This window comes from Lissotriton helveticus, chromosome 8 (assembly GCF_964261635.1).
Source record: "Lissotriton helveticus chromosome 8, aLisHel1.1, whole genome shotgun sequence".
NCBI classification, from domain to species: Eukaryota; Metazoa; Chordata; class Amphibia; order Caudata; family Salamandridae; genus Lissotriton; species Lissotriton helveticus.
The window spans coordinates 721,777,491-721,796,285 of NC_136069.1; the positions used below are offsets into that span (position 1 = coordinate 721,777,491).

The 18,795-nt window shown below is 38.9% G+C and overlaps 1 protein-coding gene across 4 annotated transcripts in view; it reads left to right on the forward strand.

The window, feature by feature from the left end:
* Positions 1-18,795, forward strand: part of FARP1 (FERM, ARH/RhoGEF and pleckstrin domain protein 1) — a 543,186-nt gene that overhangs the window by 363,174 nt on the left and 161,217 nt on the right. For all 4 annotated transcript variants that reach the window (XM_078657512.1, XM_078657514.1, XM_078657515.1 and 1 more), the window contains exon 13: positions 8,213-8,453. In XM_078657512.1, the coding sequence (XP_078513638.1) occupies positions 8,213-8,453 (241 nt within the window). The remainder of the gene's footprint in view (positions 1-8,212; positions 8,454-18,795) is intronic.

Below are 18,795 nucleotides of genomic sequence, written 5' to 3' on the forward strand. Positions count from 1 at the left end.
TTCCTTTTTGCCTGCATTCTTTCTATTATTCTCTCCCTCCCTGTTTTCTTTCCTTCCTTCCTTCTTGTCTGCCTTCCTTTCTTTTTTGCCTGCATTCCTTACTTCCTAACTTCCTTCATTCGCCTTCTCAAAGGCTAGGATAGTAGCCAATGCAAGACTGATGGCTTTTTTAGTTCGGTGTTATCCAAGATCTTTTCATGTTACTAAAAGGTTGCATATTATAGTTACTTATAGAGGTTCTCAGCCAAAATTAATCCATTAGTCTGCGATTGTGTCATTCGCATTTTTCTTCCACCTACTCCAGCATGCATCAATTGGAAATGTTAGCCCACTTCAGCCATTGACTGATTTCACTGTGAGTTACAGCATGTTGCCCTTTCACAAGGGGCACATCCACACACAAGGTAGTTCCCTTCAGTGGCGGGTGTATTATGGTAGTTTGTACTTTTTGGAGACCAGAAAAACACTTGCCGTTAGACATTGTTTTTCCCCAAAAGATTTCATTTTGTCAATGCTTGTTCTACATAGCGGATAGCCTTGTATCATTTTCTGTACACAGTCATTCAGCTGCAGGACCATCAACTGTTTGGTTGATAAAATAGAGCAATACTCCATGGTCATTGAGCCAGTCTGGCCTCTTTGCCCTCGAGCGACTACATCAATCCAGCCAGAATGCAGCAGAGCATTATTAACTACTCTGCAGGTCAAGTCATGCATTATTTAAGGATTTCAAGAATACTACTCCCCATTTTCATATGTCTTATTGCTAATAATGTAACCAGATTTGTTTAAAAAATAAATACAAATATATATGTGTATGTATAGATAGTTATACATATTTATCACTAAAAAAAGAAAGGTGACAGGGACGTTATATTATAGTGAAAGTCTAATTTAAAATATACCCTTTTAAATGAATAAAACCACTGGAATTCACCAATTATACTTACCTCAAGTAACTATAACTCGTGCTCTTAGGTACCTAAAATTCACGCCCCCACCTTGTACAGTGTTGTCGTCCGTAATGGCAATTCAGATGTTGCAGTAATATTATAAGTGATGTCACAGAAGATGTCATGAGTGATGTACTATATGGGGAATTGGTAGCGCTTGGCGAGGATGGGAGTAATATTTACCTTGTAGTTTAGTTTATAGCTACCTTAGAGCCCGAGTTATAGTTACTTGAAATAACAGTAACTGTTGAATTTCAGTGGTTTTGTTTGTTTAAAATGGAATGTTGCAAGTGACATTTTTACCTAACTATAATGTCCCTTTACCCTTTATTTTTTTCTCGGTGAATTTCTAATGTTTTTTTTTAATGCAAATTATGATAATATGATGCCTAACTATAACGTCACTTTAACCTTTGGTGTTTTCAAAGAATTTGTAGCCCTAAAATAACTAGAACTTGTGCCCTCACCACCCACTGCTAATTTCCTCACATATTACATCACTCGTGACATGTTCTATGGCATGATTGATAACATCACTGCAACATCAAAAATAACATCATTGATGACAACTCTGTGCATCATGGCTTAGGCGTCTGCTATAGTTACCCTAGAGCATGAGTTATAGTTACTGGACTTAACTATAACTGTTGAATTTGTTTCCCCCCTCCCCCCCCCTTTTTTTAGTTTAAAACGTTACTTTGTCACTGGCATTTTTCACCTAACTATAATGTCACTATATATATATGTGTGTATATATATATAAATATATATTTTTTTTTTTTTCACTGAAAAAGCCAAAGGTTACAGGGACGTTCTAGTTAGGTTCAGATTTTGCACACTAAACCATAAAAATTCAGCAGTTATATTTATCGCAAGTAACTGTTGCATTGTATTGTAATTACATATATATATATATATAGTGCTCACTACCCTTGAAGAGGCATTGAAGCGCTTTTTCATCGAGTAACTCGCTTCTCCAGAACCCATAAAGGATTAGTGGTTAATTAGTATAGAGAAATATTAAGTAAATTGAGTGATGGATATGTTAGTCTGTTATTTGGATTGAGAAGGATAGTGGAGGGATAGAAGAGGGGAAAGGTTTTGCATTTATATAGTGCTTGCTACCTCTGATGAGGTGTTTACGTGCTTTTCGGTGAGTAGCACGCTACTCCAGAATTCAAACAGAATTTGTGGGAATTTGTATAGGGAAATATGCAATTAATGTAAGTGGTGGACATGTTAGTCAGTTATTTGGATTGGAAAGGAATAGTGGAGGGATAAAAGAGGGAACGGTCTACAAATCTTTCGCTGTGAGAAAATCCATGATGTCATAGAAGATGTCATTAATGAAGTAATATGTAGGGTAATTGGCAGTGCATGGCAATGGCGTGAGTTCTAGTCACTCTGGGCATGACTTATTGTTACTTTATATTAACTATAATTATAACCGCTGAATTTCTTTGGTTTTATCTGTGTAAAATCTGAACCTAACTATAACACCCCTCTAACCTTTGGTTTGTTCAGGGAATTTCTAAGGTTTTTTTAGATTTGATTTCCTAACTATAACGTCACTGTAACCTTTGTTTTTTTCCCACTGAATTTGTAAAAACATTTTTTGATATCTCCTAACTATAATGTCCCTTTAACCTTTAGTTTTTTGGTGACTTTCACCATTTTCTTTTACTATAAATTGTACTACGATTTGAACTGTAGGTTAAATGTACTAATATACATTTTCACAAGTCTATAAATACATTTTATCCACACATTTATTGTGTATAGTTTAAAACTAAAAATGTAAAAATGAAGGTAAGGCAACTTGTGTCGTCTTTCTATAAAGGCAATGCACCATGTCTTTTCAAATTTTATTTTATGGATCTGCGGATCCGTTGCGAACCCTTGGACAAAAAAGGGGTCTGCCGATTGTATTGTACACATTAACTACTAAAACAAAACACATTTAATACAAACATATGCTATTGCAATTTCCATAAGTATATAACTGCCTGTGAGTGGGCTTGTGAGTGGCTGTGCTAGTGGTTATATGGGTTTGTGAGTGGCTATGTTGGTGTGCAAGCGGTGTGCGTGTGTTAATAGGTATGCTAGAAGATGGGTGTTGGAATGCTTTTGTGGGTCTGTGAGTGGTTGAATGGGTCTGTGAGTGTGTGTGAGTGGCTTTGTGGGTCTGAGTGGGTGTATGAGTGATTTTGGGGGTCTACTCTCACAGACGGTGTCCAATTGTTAAGGGTAGCTTAAAGAAACAGGCAGCACAGCCACGTCAGGTACTGCAAACCACATTTATTAGATCATTTTCTCCTCCATAGTACCAACAGTGCAAGTCTGGTGACGTGTTTCGGCTGGAGCCTTCGACTGCCCATTGCCTCAAGTACATCTTCAAGGATACTCTTCTCTCAACACCGCCAACCACCAATAAGTTAAATTTCCCAATATAGACCTATAGCCCGCTGCCAAGGGCTATAAGTTAAAGTCCCTGGACCCAAATTATAGGCCCGAGCCGCAGGCATAGCCTTAGGCAGAAGGACAGTACGGCAATTAAAGCATTCCACCCACTAAATTAAACAAAGCCAATATAAGCCTTAAGCGTGTGCTGTTTGCGTGGAAAAGGCTTTTGCCTGTGCGGCCTCACTTCCTGGCTCATTTCAGGCACATACCCCACCGCCGTTTTGCCTAGCTAGTCTTTGGGAATTGACAGCGCCTATATTAGGCGAATGCTTGCACAAATGCACAGCAGGCGTGCCGATGGTGCTCCAAGGGCAAGCCTGTCTGTGTCCATCCACACCTGGACGCTGGCAGGTGCCAGAACTCCTGGCCTTTTCTCCCGCAAACATATACGAAGGAGCAACTTTTGATGCTGAACACAATTTGTAAGAACAACTCCAGCAACATACTGAAGTTGGAGATTGATATTCCATGTCTAGATTGCAAATATTGCCATTTTGAATACAAAAACGACCTAGTACCCCTATCAGTCACACCAGCAAACCTACATGCTCTGCCCCTCCCCGAGCTAGAGCACGTGTAAATTCAGAAGGTGCGGATAAATTGTCATGTGTCCTGATAAATGCCCATTTACTCATTAAATATAGTTAGGAGTTCAATAAATTCTTGGGCAACCACTCTCCTGACATAGTGTTCATTACTGAAACATGGGCGGATCCGGACTGTGGCCCTGACCTTGTAGTCGTAGTACCCAAGGGATTCACCTAATTCAGACTAGACTGCAAAGAAAAAGGTGGGGGTGGGATTGCAGTTATTTTCCGCAATCACTTAAAAATGTCTTTTAAGGAGGCATCTCAATTAGACTTTGAAACTCTCATTTTTAAATGCAACATTAGTAATAAGGAAAAGTTCATTGGTCTACTTATTTATCGACCAACAGGCCCAAAAATTAAATTCCTACTCCCACTCAATGAATTTATGGAGTGCTGCTGCAGTATCCCAATTTTACCATCCTAGGTGATTTTAATTGTCCCCTGGATGAACCAAATAATTAAAAAACCAACCAATTGATTGACAGTTTACATTATTACTCATATAGCAGGCCATACACTAGATGGCATTTTTCCTAACAACAAAGAGTTAAAGGTTAAATCTATTATATCACTAAAATGGACAGATCACAAAGCCATAGTTTGTGCATTAAAAACCTCAACCAAAGTAACATTAATCAATATTGCCTAACAATCCATTAAAGTTAGAGCCTGGAAAACATTAATACTACTAAATTTAAGGACACTGGCCGAGTCTCAGCCGATTCCAGCTAAGGATATTAGTGCAGCCTCCTCTAATTATAAAGAGTGGATTAACACAGCAGTGTCTTTAACAGTCAACAAATGTTTTAAACATACAGAAACAAACCTACTGCCCCTGGTTCTCAGCTGACCGTAAACTTTTTAAACAAAAATGCAGGCGTCAAAAACGTGTGTGGAGATAAAACTACTATGAGGCTGAAAGAACCAAATACAACTAATACACATTGGAATACAAAAGTTTGATTTTAAGCAATCTATCAACATTCTTCATGGAGAAAATTAACCTGTCCAAGAACTCCGCTAAGGAACTATTCAAAACGGTTAAAACACTCTCCAGTCAAACACTTTGATGCCCAACCAAACTATGTGTAACAAAATAGCGACCTTCCAAGAACAGGTACAGGAAATATACTGTAAATTCAACCCCAGTCAGAACACAAAATCGGTGGGAAATAGTTTGGATAGTGTACAGATTATATATGGCACTTTTCAGGAGTTCCCTCTGTTGAATGAGGAACAAGTCACGATGCTTATTGACTCCAAGAAGTCAGGTTCCCTTTTAAATCCCTGTCTACCAATAAATCCTACAGTCAGTAACCAATACAATCCCAATTCTTCTGACTAAAAGTTGAAATACAATCATTCAAGTAGGAATCTTCCCAACTGATTGGAAGAAAGCCTCCATTCTTCCCGTGATGAGAAAGCCCTCACTTGACCCCAAAGAGGTTAAAAATTATTGACCCATTTTCCGGCTTCCCTTTACAGCTAACATAAAACACCTCAACTCTCATCCTTTTTGGACGAGAATGAGATCTTAGATGATGCGCAGTATGGTTTTAGGAAAAACCACAGTACTGAGTCAGCGCTGGTTGCGGCATCTGAAGAAATCAGAATGATTATGGACAGTGGAGGGAAAGATTCTGTTGGATCCTTCTGTCGCTTCTGATACCATATTCCACTCATTGCCCAGCGAACGGCGGGAAAGTTTGGGCCTCGGAGGGTGCATCTTTCACTCTATCATGTGGTATTCCTCAGGAATCTTCCTTGAGCCCATCCCTTTTTAATATAAATGTGGCACCACTGGCTAAATTGATTAGTTCCTTTGGCTTTTCTACTTTCTCTCATGCAACAATATGCAAATTATAGTGTCAGGGGTACTAACAGAGTTTTCCAAACATTTCAGTAAGTGTATCCGTCAGGTAATAGGCCGGATGGAAGACAATTGTCTAAAGCTAAACTCTTAGAAGACTGAGGCCATCTTTTTTTAGGGAAAGGAAACAATGTTTTGGAATCCTACTTAGTGGCCTCAAGAGCTGGGCCTACTTACCCAGTAAGTCACTAAGGTCAGAAATCTGGGGGTGATTTTTGAGAGAAAGCTCACGTTTTCAGATCAGATTAATCAAATTACATCATCCTGTTTCTACCTTTTAAGAACAATGATAAAGATTCTTCCATTCATCCCTTTCGATCTACAGAAAACAGTAATCACTGCATTAGTTCTCTCTCGGATTGACTATTGTAACGCCCTTTAAAACTGCATACAAAAAGGCAGATGAATAAATTACAAATATTTCAAAATGCAGCAACTCGCATTCTCATGAAGAATCCATTATATGCATCAGCCTCTCAAACTATCGAGATGATACATTGGCTTTCGGTTCGGAAAAGAGTAGCCTTTAAGGCACTCTGCTTAGCACATAAAGCCCTTCACGGTTCTGAGCCACACTATCTGAGAAAGATATTCTGCTGGTATATCCCCAAAAGACTCCTTGTTTTGACTCCACTAAATCGATGGCTGTTTCTAAAATCAGAAAAGCATCTTGGGGAGGTAGAAGTCTTTTTGATGCCACCATTAAATTGTGGACCAAGTTGTCTTTGCACCTCAAAACCCAACCTACTCTCGTGCAGTTCAGGAAACAATTTACAACCTGCCATTTTATCACAGGCTCTGCCCTATAATATCTCTTCCTGGTCATCTATACAGGCTTGTTTTACCTAAATCTCTTCTGATGCTAGCACCAAACCCCCCTTGGGCAATCACGTGCATTACAAACTATTCAAAACAAATATCAATATTGTCTTCAATGGAGATCTCAACATTACAATGTTCTAAGGAGTGATGAAGACTTTTCTGACAGGTATGCTTTTGAATGCTCTCTCAGCAACTGTACAATTTTTAGATGTGGTTTGCAGAGCAGCAAATCTGTCAGAAGGCACTCTTTTGGATGAGACTGAATGAAAAATGGGCTTAGTTGCTTATAAATATGTACAACCATGCATTTCACTTCTTGCTGCTTGCCACTAATATGTGGCAAGTGATGTAGTTGTGTTTCTCTTTTGCCAGTAATATTATGTCACATACTGTACTTAGTGCTCTACTTGGGACACAGCTTTCAATATAATGCTCACATCCTGCTCTGAACCTGCATAACCAAATTCTCCTTAAAAACATGGTGGAAAATCTTCTGAATCCTAGAAAGGACAACTCCAAAATGATTTTACACCTTAAGCAACAGGATGGGTTAACAAATCAAGTGGACTGAATGCATACTTCGTTTTTTCCCCGGTATTTCTGAATCACTTTATCCACGTCAGGTATTTATCCTGCAAATACAAGGTGTTACTCCTAGTAGTCTGTCACACTTAAAGAACATTATACCACCTATGCATATTGCGATCAGTTTGTGAAATGAAGAGTTTCCGACACCTGGAATCTTTTCAGTCTGTTGAAAAAAGACCTCTTTGGGACAAGAAAGTCGATTTGAGAGGTGCCTTCACAAGTTAAAACATATAGCAACAAAAGGGACATTTGTTGTCATACATTTCTGGCAATGTTTTTGTTTTTAATGACTGTTTTAGATTTCTCTCAGTACAGTTGAAGTTTGCAACTGGAAGATATTCTTTGCCACTTTTTCTGCAACAAATCACCTTGCACATTACCACCTTTTCAGTGTGTGAAAGCTTGACGGAATTACTTCATACTACCGCAGGAATTGTGTGTTCTTGAGAAGGGTGGGATTATTGGGCAGGGAATTTGGGGATTTTTGTTACCAAATTACACCCTTTGTCACATTAAGCTCTAGACCCTTCTGTGAATTTAGCTGTGAAATTTGTGGCCACTCCCCATTACATGCCAAGGGTTGTAGTCTCTTACTCGGATTCAGTTAAGCCCGGTGGACTAACCTTAGTAATAGTTTGTGACAGGAAAGACCAATGCTGGCAGCTAAGTGATGTTGTCGTTAAAATTGTAGTTACATAACGCCATCCTGCCACACTGTGCGTGCTAGCGTTCTTAAAGATCAAAAAGCAATGTATGTTGCTATAGACAACCCCGCAATTAATACATTTACTACCATAGATTTAAAAACATTTATAAATGTACATATGTTAGGCCCACATTTACTGTTTTCAGTTTTGTAGCTGTAGCTTGTTCTTTTGTTCTATTTACTGTCTTACTATTGTGCTATTTCCCCTTTTGTTTTCTAGAGTTCTAGCTACACTTACGGCGAGAGCATTGAAACGGCAGTGATTTCGAGCTCATACCAGGAAAAAGAACTCATAATATCAACAGATGAACCTGGACAGTGCAAAAGTCCAGCACAAAAGAAAAGTCCAAAGGGAGGCAAAAGGATCGATGATACCGAAATTATAACCCTGGATGAACAGGAGGAAGCTGCCAAGGACAGGATACAGCAGACCAAATCTCAGTCACAGCAACCAAGCACAGGTCCAGCATCCAGGGCTGCTTGTGGTAGCAGCACTTCAATTCCTTACATTGACTGCAGTGATGTAGATAGCGAGTATGACCTTCGCAGGGTTCACTTATCCCGGTCACGGTCACAAACAAATGACAACTATGAGTGTGAAATGCCCAGTAGTCTTTATATTCGCCATCAAGACGAATATCATAAACAGAGTAGGTGTAGGGACTCCCCCTCTACTGCAAAGGCTCCGTCTAACATTATTGAGGAGTATATTGATGATGACCTTGCTAATATGTCTTTTTACACTGGTGGAAGTCCCAAAATGCCAAGGCACAGTTCTCTGATAGATGACATGTTTAATGGTCCGGACAGTCGTAGCCCATTGGCCACTCCTTTGCCTCCCAGTAGCAAAGGCTCAAGCCCCATAACATGCAGCAGGACAGGGTCAAAGGGCTATATTTCTGAGAATGGCCATGGCATCCGGGAGAGACATATGGTGGAAAATGGCCCCACTTATCATTGCCATGTTTATGACCGGTCTTCACCTATTTTGCAGAGACCACAGTTTCAAAAACTACAGAATGTTCGCAACAGGTCAGAAACAGACCCTTTTATACTAAGCCAAGGGGCGTCAACTCCACTTCATGCACCTAGGCCTGAAAATAATTGCAAAGGCAGGTTAGCCAAAATGGTTTCATTAGAGGGAAAGGTGATGTCAAATGGTGTGTCTTCACCTGGACAGACACGACACAGTCCTATCATGCAGTCCCTTTATACACGTGGGATGATGGATCACATGGGATCTGTTCAGATGGTGGATGGCTCCACCAGCAGTGGGACAGACTCGAGTGATTCTGAGCCTGAAATGGCAAGCCCTTTCAGTCATCCACTAGTGTTCGGGAATCCTGTTGTGTTAAACTCCTCCCAGATGCCGAGGAATAAGTATTCCTTTGGTAGCCTTCATCTTGAGGAAGATGCTGAAGAGGAGGATGCATCTGTGTGCCTCAGTGACGAGGATGGTGCAAATGTATTCAGCTGCTAGGATCTCGTCCATAGGCCCAGTTGATGCTGATAAGTATGGGAGTTCCTGGTCTGAGTACATTTGCCTCGCGTGGATTAGCCAATGTTGACCTGGTGTGCAGTTGAGATCTTCTCAAAAGAAATGCTCGGGGAAAGTGATTTCTGATATTAAGAAATCAAAATAGCCTCTTACTCACCAGGTTTCTCTGAATTACACGTAAGGGTTAGGATGCCTAAAATCCTTCAGAACCTCTTGTATCCGGGAGCAGCAGAATGCAATTTCTGTGTATTTAAATTGCACTCTGTTTACATTTAGGACAATGTATGGAGTAAAGCTTTTAGATGCAGACAGTTTTGTTGTAGGTTGGTAAATTAACTCCTTTAGCTTACTGGATCATGTCATTTGAGATTTCAAGGGTAGAATTTGACGTTGTACTAAAGTGAATTAGGTTAATGCAATGTCAAGAATGAGCTGAGGTTTTATCTATTTAGGTCTATGTAGAATAGTCACTGAAAACAAAATATGCTTGTCAAAAGTATCATGGTTTTTCCACCAGTTTTCTCTAAGAGAAGCTTTCCTTTTCAGTGCCTGGTGAAGTGTTTGAAATGAGTGCAAGTCTGTGTGGCGCCAGGGGGAAAAATCTTAATTTACTAGTAACTAGTAAAAGTTTGATGTTCTTTTTTGTAGTTCAGAAAGTTTTTTCTTCTCCTAATTCTACCCCTAATATGTATTTACTGGCCCTTTGGGTGTTTGTATGGAAAAGTAAGTAGTTTGCCAAGTGCATCTATAGTACTCTAGAGTATGAAAAACCTAAATACAATCTGGTCAGCAAAAAAAGCATAGTGAGCTATTCATTTTAAAAAGTAAATGCTTCCCTCATAGAACCTATATTGGCTCATGCACAAAAGATTCAGAGCATGACCCTGGTTACACTCACAGTAGCACCAGGGAGTGTATCCTGGAGTCTGATCAGTAAACCATATTGAAAAATAGAATGATTTTTGGGATGGCGGCCTTTTCATGTATATCACCAATATACAAGTTACTGAGTATTGAAGTAGTTGGTTCATGCAACAGTTATTCTGGCTCTTAGCTAAATTAATGGCTAGAGCAACTTACTGCTGCTGTATATGGAAGGTTCCTCCTGGTATTGTAACGTGTTTGCGCTCTTACATATGTCTGTCTATTCCCTACTGCACTTTATAGATATAATGTGAACGTTTTATGTGTTTAGTATTTTAAATTGTTTTAGATAAGATGACTTGCAGATCTGCTCTCTGTAGTTGACACCTATTATCACTACATTTCGAAGATTGTAACTTTTTTGTAATATAGTTTCTAGAAATGAAGTGGCATCTTTTTTAATGCCTGGTTTTAATAAAGCACATTAGGTAGATATTTCCGAATGTATCTATTTGGAATATATCTGTAGGTTTTAAATGTCCTTATCAGCATGTTAGCATCAGTATTGATGTACATTTGGTCTTATTTTCTGAGCTTAGCAGAGTCTTGGAATTAAGTAACAGCACTTGATGTGTACATAATCTTGCTACTGCAACTGGTTTGAATTTCTGAATCTGAACCACATACATTTAAAGTTCAAGAAAAAGTGTATTGTGGCATGCTGACTGTACAGTTAATTTTTTTATTTTTGATCCACAGATTTGTCACATTATTGCCTTCTTTTAAATGCCAATTAAATGAAAATATACATTAGGATTTAACTCCAGTGTTCGACTATGACGTGTAGCTTAGTGGGACAGTACATTCGATTATCTTCTGATCAGGCGTGAGTTGTTCCGTACTGACAGCATAGTATGGTTCATTCTCCCTCTTCAATGTAGTTATGCAGTCTGAATTGCAGATCCCTTCCAGGCTGACTACCATTATTAATATGCAATGCATTTCACCTATGTAGGTTGAATGTCATTGTATTGTGTTCCATTAGTGGAAAATAGTATAATCCATAATCAATTCACAGCATACAGTTACAAAATCTAGTTGTTTCTTTGGAGGTTACTGTACCAGTATTACTTGACTGTTACAGGCAGATTATAGATTAAGCAGAAAAGACATACTGAAAAGGTGTTTGTCGATAAATTGCTTGTAAGTAACCAAATCTCATACATATTTGGGGTGTGAGTAACTTAATGCTCATTGTCATCAAAGTAAACCTATTGGTGCTACCTAAAGTTTCAAAGAATGTCCTGCTAATACAACTTTTGAAATAGAATATATTTTTGTAGAGGATTACTTTTTTATGACTTGTTTAAAAAAATCTGTACTCAATACTAATGATACATTACTAGAATTACAGTGCTGCTACCCATTGAGCACAGAATTTCAAAACAATTCCAAGGGACGTGTACATGCATAGCTGTTGTAAAATGAGAACTTGACCGGAGCAGAATCTAAAACATTTTTAGTAGTGATTAGCTGCCAATCTTTCCATGCCCATGTCTGTGCAGTGAAGATTATTAATCTTTGCAGCAACTCTGTTGAACTGACAGTCTTAGTAATGCTGGGCCTGACTGTTTTGCACAATCCATTGGATTTGCACATAAAACCTCACCATTCTCATCCGTGTTTGGGCTGACAGTTTAACAAATGTTAATCTTTAAAATTCTGACCTTCCTTCCTACACAATTAGTTAATGTAGATGTTTATCACCAGAAAATGTTCTGCATAATAATTACCTCCCTTTTAAGTGTCGGGGTTTAATAATTTTTTTTCTTTTTTGAAATTACATTCGCTACATAACATTTAAACAAAACACAAGTGGTATCCACTCTTGCAATAAGGAAAACCGAGCACATGATTTAGTCAAATAGTTTCGCCTTATTTAAAAGTTGTGGAAATGTATCTAGCAGAAAAAGAGCTGGGGTTATTTGTTAAAAATTTGACAAAAACCTTTTAAAAACTTGTATTTGTTAAAAAGATATATATTTTTTTCATTTTCTTTTTTATAGCCAAGTCTGGCTTTAAAAAAATATTTTAAGTAAGTTTTAACTATGTTAACTTGCTAAAACACTTAAGGGTTATGCCATTGCAATGCTCTCCTGATGCGTATAGTGCAAAACAAGATGCCATATGCTTACAAATTTCCACAACATATCATTTAACATTTTGGTCATCTATTTCATACCCAGATTGTCCCACAGTTTCTGATGGCATTCCAGCAAAATTGCTGGATTAGTGTTGTTCCTTACAGCAGTCATTCAAGCATTCTCTCCTTAAATCAGTGGCAAGATCATGGTTTAAACATTAGGTATCATCCTATAAAAGGTTTGGTTTCCCAGATGTAGGAGACTTTGCCAGGTTTATGGGATATTGTGTATAAAGCATTTATTTGACACCCACAATGTCTCTCCAAAACATCTTTATTTTGCAGCATTTCAGCCAATTGTAAATTAAGTCCCTCTTGCTCTTTGAGCTTCCCCCGCGATTCTAATCTATATTGGCAAACAGTGGCTTTGGGTTATAACACTAGACATGGATACGCTTGTAGTGAACTTTACAGTTCTGGACATTCTGTGTAATTATAGTTAAATCTCACTGTAATGCCGCCTCAATAACTCTTCTGGTATGGGGCTATGAAGTATTTTCTCTTATCTCTTCATTTATTCATATGTCTTAGATTTTTGTGTGTATATTAATTTTCTGTATATATTTGAAATGTGTCCTGGTGACTCAAAACAGGTCATCACATTTTCAAAAAGTAACGAGTTCTCTTTTGGCCGCTCCCCTGTTATTTATTTTTATCAACCGGTGTCCTGTTTGGGCATAGTATGTTTGTTTCCTCTGAACAAAATTTGCTTTTGCAGTGGTTAAAACATTTTAAACCAACTTTTTGGGAGATCATGTCTTGTATAGTTAGATAGTTGCTCTTTGGCCACTGGTTGAAAGGGCCTTTATGCCATCCAGACAAGAAATCCAAATGGAATAGTAATCAAATCCGGGGTCATGAGACAGTTAATTCCTATTACATTCCATTTTTTACAAGAGGGCCCTCCCAAGATCACACATCTAATGATATCATGGACCGGTTTCCCTTGCACGAGCCCCGATAGTTCCTGGTCATACTAGTTGTGGTAGAATGAGCTCCCATCTCCTAACATAAGTTTGGTAAAGGTCTTTGCATCCATATTAATTACCACAATGAGTCTGAGAGATGCATATTGTGTAGGGTCATCCCGGATGAAAATGCAAATGTAATATCTGCTTCTGCCATCCCGTCTGAGGCTTTCCCTTCAAAGAGGACAGTAAGATATAACAAGATAAATGGACCCACCATTACCTTCGCACAAGCTTTGTAGCAGCTCTTTTCAAAGCCTTCAAAGCCATTGGGATATTGGTTATAAGAGGGTTGACAGTTTTGAATACTACTTTTTTTGATTATCGATTTGTTTAGAGCCTCAGCCACATTGTTTCCCTATTCCTACAAAGTCAGTTAAGCTCTATTAGGAGCCGTAGTGCAATCTCTTAGGTGACAACATGCAGCTTGTAATTTACTTGAATAAGCCTCATTCTGCATGTGAGGGAGTGTCTCCTGGCCATCCAACAATGGATGTGCCACGTCTTCAACTTGACACCAATACAAATGATCTATTGATTGATTGGGAATACTGTGGATCGATGGAATGACTGTCTTTGGTCAGCCCATGAGAGGTGTGCCCACTACCCTGGAACGGAGAGTGAAATCTTGGTGGGAGTCCTAGACTGGAAACTTTCTCTGAATGTGCAGATCGACCCCAGGGATCCAGTTGTCTTCCATATGATTTCAGCCAATATACACTCAAGGATATATTATTGCAACAGCTTGTGGATAGGTGTGCCAGCATATGCCACAGCCAAACTGCAGCAAATGGAAAACTTAGCAGAAATGTAACCATGACTCCAGCCCCCATCGTAGCCTGCACTGGTTGGCAGTCAAACGGGGTGATATTTAGATGCTTTTGCCCAGTGCGCAGGTTCCTTTCATCATGCTGCTTTCTTTGTGCTCCAGATAGGGGCCCAGGCTGTTCTTCCCTTTTTTCCAGTAGTTTCATATCCAATATTATGTTGCATCCGCAGTAGAAGTGGTGTTCTAGTTCTTCACATTCTAGGAGATGGAAATCCCAAATGCAAATGTCCTGCAATGTAAATGTGTTTGTCATCCAACTTCTTGGCCACTGTTAAATTTTGATAAGGATGCATGTGTGAATTAATTTTACATTACTGGTCCGCCAGATCACTTTTCTAGATGTTATAATGGTCATGTTTTTAAGAAATATGTCCCTGTTGTTGAATACGGATGTATTTTTGGGGTGTTTGAGCCACTCTGTTGGCTTATTTCATTTTAACCAATGGCACTTACTCCACATTTATAAAAGAGAATGATATCAAGATGAAAGTATCACTATCCTTTGCCTTGACTCTTTCCTCCAGCTCCTGGGTCAAAGATTCTCCCTCAGAGTGGTTTCCAGACTCTTCTTGCTTTTTACACTATTCGCATGGCTTATTCCTCTAGTTTCTCCATCCTGTCATTTAGGCAATCATGAGTGCCCCAGATATCATTCAGTTTGTAGTCAATCCGACTGATCCTAAGTCACCTCTTTTGCAAATGTTCTCAGGTTGCTCTGCCCTGCATCATTTAGCCTTTAATTTCTGCCCACAGCTTCTCTTTGTGTCAATGCGACCATCTTGTTCCCCGTAGCAGTGCCACCGACATTTGACAAATTACATTTTTTATTTAATTTCCACTTATTTTGTATAACACTTCATTTTATTAAATGCAATTTAAAAAACAGGTTTATTGGGCAACATAATGTGACAAAAAGATTTCCATTCCCCCAAAAAGAAATTTAATAAAGAATCTTAACTGTTTGAAAAGTTAATTAGGTTTTTCAAAATATTAAGAAATGCGAATTGAAACTGTTTAAAAATTATATAGCCCTTCAAAAAAGAGGTGCAGCAACCTTTTCCAATTTCTTGCACCCAACAGTTACTTGACTAATACTTTCATGCTGACAGGATTTTCCTCACCGCTTGAAGGATTTTTGTGCTTAAAGGATACACCTCACTTGGAAAACATCAGTGCTACTTATCTCCACAAATTTGTCTCTGGTCAACTCAAACTCTCAGCCCAGCGGTCGCCAATTAAAACTTACCTCATACAACCAGCTAGCTGTCCTCTTTGATAAATGCTTGGAGCAGGAACCCCTTGTTCTCCTATTTCTTTAACACTAAATGCTTGAGTGTAAGGGGCTATATTTGCTTCTGTAGCCTGCTAGTTACAAGCACAACAGGTAATAAGTCGGTAGTGGATTGCAGTGCTCCCATTTGTATTGACAAGACTAGCATTTGCCTCAATTTAACTGATTCTCCCTAAGTTAAGGGCTTATCATGCACCTCGTCATACTGTGTTAGCTAGCTTCTGATATCATGTTACCTGTTCCGTCCACATAAAGCTTCTGCTTAATAAAGCAGACTCCTTTTTTTAAATAAATTTGCCAGATTTGAGACATAAAACCCTCATTCCAAATCTGGGTAGTAAACTACTTTTCGTACAATGAGCTGCTAGCATTTCATTCACTTGGTATTTCACTACAGAATAACCATTTTTTGTACATTTTACTTATTTTTAAGGCTCTTATTTTATTTGTGATTTATTTTTATACGAATTTGAATTGTGTTCTCAGGACGCATGCAACAGTGTGCCTTAGCACAGTATTGCATGTATCTTGCTTTCTGCCATTGAATAGGATGCAGAGAAAGACTAAAGCTTTCTTCATGTATCAGAACCCTTTGGATTTCACTATATAATTCTATTCTCCAGTCCCTTTTTCGGTGTTGATGTGAGCAGGCTGGGAGCCCTGGGGAGTGAGCGCTGACAAAATAATCTGAACAATGGATACTACAGAAAAGAAAGCAATTTTCTCTGACGCATCCATTCTTCAGACGATTTTGCCTGCACTCTTACGGAACACCTATTGGGTATGCCAATTAGATTTCTAGTAACTGGAACATTCATGTTAATACTTCTGTCAGAGAGTGAGTCAGACACCTCCACTGGTTGTTTGTTGCATCAACCATTCATAGACAAATAAGGCCATTCTATGTTACTCCCGGGGCATTGACATGACCTTAGAATCAGGGTAAATATGCTGATAAATGTCTTGTTACTGATCAAGCCATGGTCATTGGTAAATATGAGCACAAGGGTCTTCCCAAGCCATCGTCCCTTACTGTATTAATCTCGGTACTCACCTGCCTGGTTAAATATGTAATTTGGAGAGACCATTTACCCTATGTCATGGTTGTGTAAAAAAGTAATGTCATGTTCCTCGATGTGTAAATCTGGACCATCACCATTCACTCCCACATTTGACTACAAGTGTAGCCTTTTGGGTGGTTTGTAACTCGTTGACTTTAACCATGGGGCTCCACTCTACATTGTCCTCCTAAAGAACGAATATTGCAGAAGCCATTGCTCTATCATTAACCAAATGAACAATAACTTGAAACTGATGTAACAGTGTGTGCAGACTGTGTTGGTCTTTTTAGATGACCATCTCATTGCAAGCCAAGCATACAGGTAACTAAAGAGATTTAAGAAGTGCTAAAAGTACAAGTAGTAAGAAAACTGATGTATCTGTTGTCTGCCGGTGTAGTACAATGGCTAAACAATGTACAGTGGGGTTCTTTATCTGATCATCAGTACCGAATTCTTGCCTCTTTAGATATTTTTGCTTTGGCCTGACTCTTCCCTAGATCCATTACATGGCCTGTTTATTGAATGGCTACCTAGTAAGTGCATGTTTGAACAGTGGAAAGCCACAGACATGACTGTGCTGCTTGGCGTTTTTTGTTATCTACTTTACTCTGTACCCCCTCCTGTACCTCAGAGCAATAAATTATCTTCCACCAGTTAGTGATACTGTGGTGTTCTCAAGGTATAGTCATAAATCTCTAAACATACTTGTGCTGCTCATTGTATCATTGCAGAAAATTCTTAATAGTCCAGTTCTATAGGACCTGTTGTTGGCGATGCCACTGTGTGTTTTGAATCACCAGTGTGGCACACTTTGTTTTTCATGTCCTTTTAGCTTGCTAACCTGCTAACCGTCCTCTAAGCTTTTCTAGTTTCAGAAAGGTTACCTATTTAACCTTAAATGGGTTTAAATGTCAACTTCCATATGTTACACTCAGACCACATCCTGGTTCAGAAAGTTGATGAAAGCTAATGTGGCAAACCTGCATTTGGGTAACTTGGGCTAATCACGCCCACACTCTTATTTGATGTAAAGCATGAAACGTTATCCTCTTAACGAAGCAACGCATCAAGTCAGTACTCCAAATGTATGTATTCTGTAAGAGACCTGGAGCATATAGTTAAATCCATTTATAACATCTTGACCACCATGCATGATTATCTTGTGATTCATATCCAAACTGGAAGTTGCTGAATTGGTTAAAAGCTCTTTTGGTGTTTGTGGGTGTGTTACTTGTATTCTTGTAGCTTTAGGGCTACAGGTCGAGGGCAGTATCATAAATTGCATCTATTGCTACCGAGCAACTCCAGATTATGTTGTTTACAGATGTTTTAGCAAGCCTGTCATGACTCCACAATGATGATTCACATTCATTTAAGCAACTCTTTGCAGCTCACAGCATTGCAGTTAGATTTTATAATGCAAGAATATTTTCGTTTTTTTTTTTTGCTTGGCGGTTATTCATTTCCCAGTGATTGTTGATTTATCAATAGCTTTGCAGTATGCATAGGCTTTGGTGATTCCCTCGCATCAGCGATGCTTCACCCTATGCTAACTATAATTAGTTTGACTGTAGTTGATTTACCCGGACAGTTTCTTTTGCGGTGTATTATTTCACAAGGAGGAATGCCTGGGTCCTATATGACACTGTATGGGCTCCCAGTACAGTCGTACCCAGATAAACCGATTTGAGGTTGTTTTGATGGCTCCAGGTGGTACTTGTTTTCCTTTCTGCACTAATTAGGGTGGTTTTATTTTTAATCCAACAAATGGTGTTACTTGTACATAAGTATGTTAACACAACCATGGATGAGTGGCACCGAGAGAGCCATTCCATTTCATAGGCTGCATGTCTAATGCACCATCATCAAAGCAGTTGACGCTTTGTGTGCCACTATTTGTGAAGCAGTCAGAGGTACGTCTCTTTGTGGTTGAATGTCAGGTCGGAGGCAGGCTGTGTTTGCAATCTGCACTTATATTGCTATGGAGGCACACATTAGTTTCAACCTAACCCTCTGTGATGGTGACTTAGCACGTTAACACACCCCGCGCATGATTGGCAGTGCATCATTAATCCATCTTCTGCTTAAT